Source organism: Calidris pugnax, unplaced genomic scaffold (assembly GCF_001431845.1).
Source record: "Calidris pugnax isolate Ruff unplaced genomic scaffold, ASM143184v1 scaffold2367, whole genome shotgun sequence".
In the NCBI taxonomy this organism is placed as follows: domain Eukaryota; kingdom Metazoa; phylum Chordata; class Aves; order Charadriiformes; family Scolopacidae; genus Calidris; species Calidris pugnax.
The window spans coordinates 3,998-6,738 of NW_015092551.1; the positions used below are offsets into that span (position 1 = coordinate 3,998).

At 59.5% G+C, this 2,741-nt stretch overlaps 1 protein-coding gene across 1 annotated transcript; it reads left to right on the top strand.

The window, feature by feature from the left end:
* Positions 1 to 23: 23 nt before the first annotated feature.
* LOC106900509 (guanine nucleotide-binding protein G(I)/G(S)/G(O) subunit gamma-3) lies at positions 24 to 605 on the top strand (the record flags this gene model as incomplete). The annotated part of the gene is made up of 1 exon (XM_014962596.1): positions 24 to 605. A coding segment is annotated over one exon (129 nt), but the record flags the coding sequence as incomplete, so codon positions are not given.
* Positions 606 to 2,741: the final 2,136 nt, after the last annotated feature.

The window sequence follows — 2,741 nt, forward strand, 5'->3', positions numbered from 1 at the left end:
ACCCCCAAGTTGCCCCCCCCCAGGTGTCGAAGGCGGCGGCGGAGCTGCTGTCGTACTGCGAGGCCCACGCCTGCCAGGACCCCCTCATCACCCCCGTCCCCACCTCCGAGAACCCCTTCCGAGAGAAGAAGTTCTTCTGCGCCCTCCTCTGACCCCCAACTTAGGGGGCAGACCCACACTTATGGGGCTGAGCCACAATTTGGGGGTTGGGGATACACTTAGGGGGTTGTATGACACTTTTTGGGGGCTGGAAAGGAGCTGGGGGCAGCCACAAGTCTTGGGGAGAAGCATAAAGCTCACAACTTATGGGGCAGACCCCCAACTTATGGGGCAGACCCACACTTATGGGGCTGAGCCACAACTTGGGGGGTGGGGACACGTTTAGGGGGCTGTGTGACACTTTTTGGGGGCTGGAAAGGAGCTGGGGGCAGCCACAAATATTGGGGGGAAACATAAAGCTCGGGGGCTGAGCCACAACTTATGGGGGAACCCCCAACTTATGGGGCAGACCCACACTTATGGGGCTGAGCCACAACTTGGGGGGTGGGGACACATTTAGGGGGCTGTGTGACACTTTTTGGGGGCTGGAAAGGAGCTGGGGGCAGCCACAAATATTGGGGGGAAACATAAAGCTCGGTGTCTGACCCATAACTTATGGGGCAGACCCCCAACTTATGGGGCAGACCCCCAACTTATGGGGCAGACCCCCAACTTATGGGGCAGACCCCCAACTTATGGGGCAGACCCCCAACTTATGGGGCAGACCCCCAACTTATGGGGCAGACCCCCAACTTATGGGGCAGACCCCCAACTTATGGGGCAGACCCCCAACTTATGGGGCAGACCCCCAACTTATGGGGCAGACCCCCAACTTATGGGGCAGACCCCCAACTTATGGGGCAGACCCCCAACTTATGGGGCAGACCCCCAACTTATGGGGCAGACCCCCAACTTATGGGGCAGACCCCCAACTTATGGGGCAGACCCCCAACTTATGGGGCAGACCCCCAACTTATGGGGCAGACCCCCAACTTATGGGGCAGACCCCCAACTTATGGGGCAGACCCCCAACTTATGGGGCAGACCCCCAACTTATGGGGCAGACCCCCAACTTATGGGGCAGACCCCCAACTTATGGGGCAGACCCCCAACTTATGGGGCAGACCCCCAACTTATGGGGCAGACCCCCAACTTATGGGGCAGACCCCCAACTTATGGGGCAGACCCCCAACTTATGGGGCAGACCCCCAACTTATGGGGCAGACCCCCAACTTATGGGGCAGACCCCCAACTTATGGGGCAGACCCCCAACTTATGGGGCAGACCCCCAACTTATGGGGCAGACCCCCAACTTATGGGGCAGACCCCCAACTTATGGGGCAGACCCCCAACTTATGGGGCAGACCCCCAACTTATGGGGCAGACCCCCAACTTATGGGGCAGACCCCCAACTTATGGGGCAGACCCCCAACTTATGGGGCAGACCCCCAACTTATGGGGCAGACCCCCAACTTATGGGGCAGACCCCCAACTTATGGGGCAGACCCCCAACTTATGGGGCAGACCCCCAACTTATGGGGCAGACCCCCAACTTATGGGGCAGACCCCCAACTTATGGGGCAGACCCCCAACTTATGGGGCAGACCCCCAACTTATGGGGCAGACCCCCAACTTATGGGGCAGACCCCCAACTTATGGGGCAGACCCCCAACTTATGGGGCAGACCCCCAACTTATGGGGCAGACCCCCAACTTATGGGGCAGACCCCCAACTTATGGGGCAGACCCCCAACTTATGGGGCAGACCCCCAACTTATGGGGCAGACCCCCAACTTATGGGGCAGACCCCCAACTTATGGGGCAGACCCCCAACTTATGGGGCAGACCCCCAACTTATGGGGCAGACCCCCAACTTATGGGGCAGACCCCCAACTTATGGGGCAGACCCCCAACTTATGGGGCAGACCCCCAACTTATGGGGCAGACCCCCAACTTATGGGGCAGACCCCCAACTTATGGGGCAGACCCCCAACTTATGGGGCAGACCCCCAACTTATGGGGCAGACCCCCAACTTATGGGGCAGACCCCCAACTTATGGGGCAGACCCCCAACTTATGGGGCAGACCCCCAACTTATGGGGCAGACCCCCAACTTATGGGGCAGACCCCCAACTTATGGGGCAGACCCCCAACTTATGGGGCAGACCCCCAACTTATGGGGCAGACCCCCAACTTATGGGGCAGACCCCCAACTTATGGGGCAGACCCCCAACTTATGGGGCAGACCCCCAACTTATGGGGCAGACCCCCAACTTATGGGGCAGACCCCCAACTTATGGGGCAGACCCCCAACTTATGGGGCAGACCCCCAACTTATGGGGCAGACCCCCAACTTATGGGGCAGACCCCCAACTTATGGGGCAGACCCACACTTATGGGGCTGAGCCACAACTTGGGGGGTGGGGACACGTTTAGGGGGCTGTGTGACACTTTTTGGGGGCTGGAAAGGAGCTGGGGGCAGCCACAAGTCTTGGGGAGAAGCATAAAGCTCACAACTTATGGGGCAGACCCCCAACTTATGGGGCAGACCCACACTTATGGGGCTGAGCCACAACTTGGGGGGTGGGGACACGTTTAGGGGGCTGTGTGACACTTTTTGGGGGCTGGAAAGGAGCTGGGGGCAGCCACAAATATTGGGGGGAAACATAAAGCTCGGGGGCTGAGCCACAACTTATGGGGGAA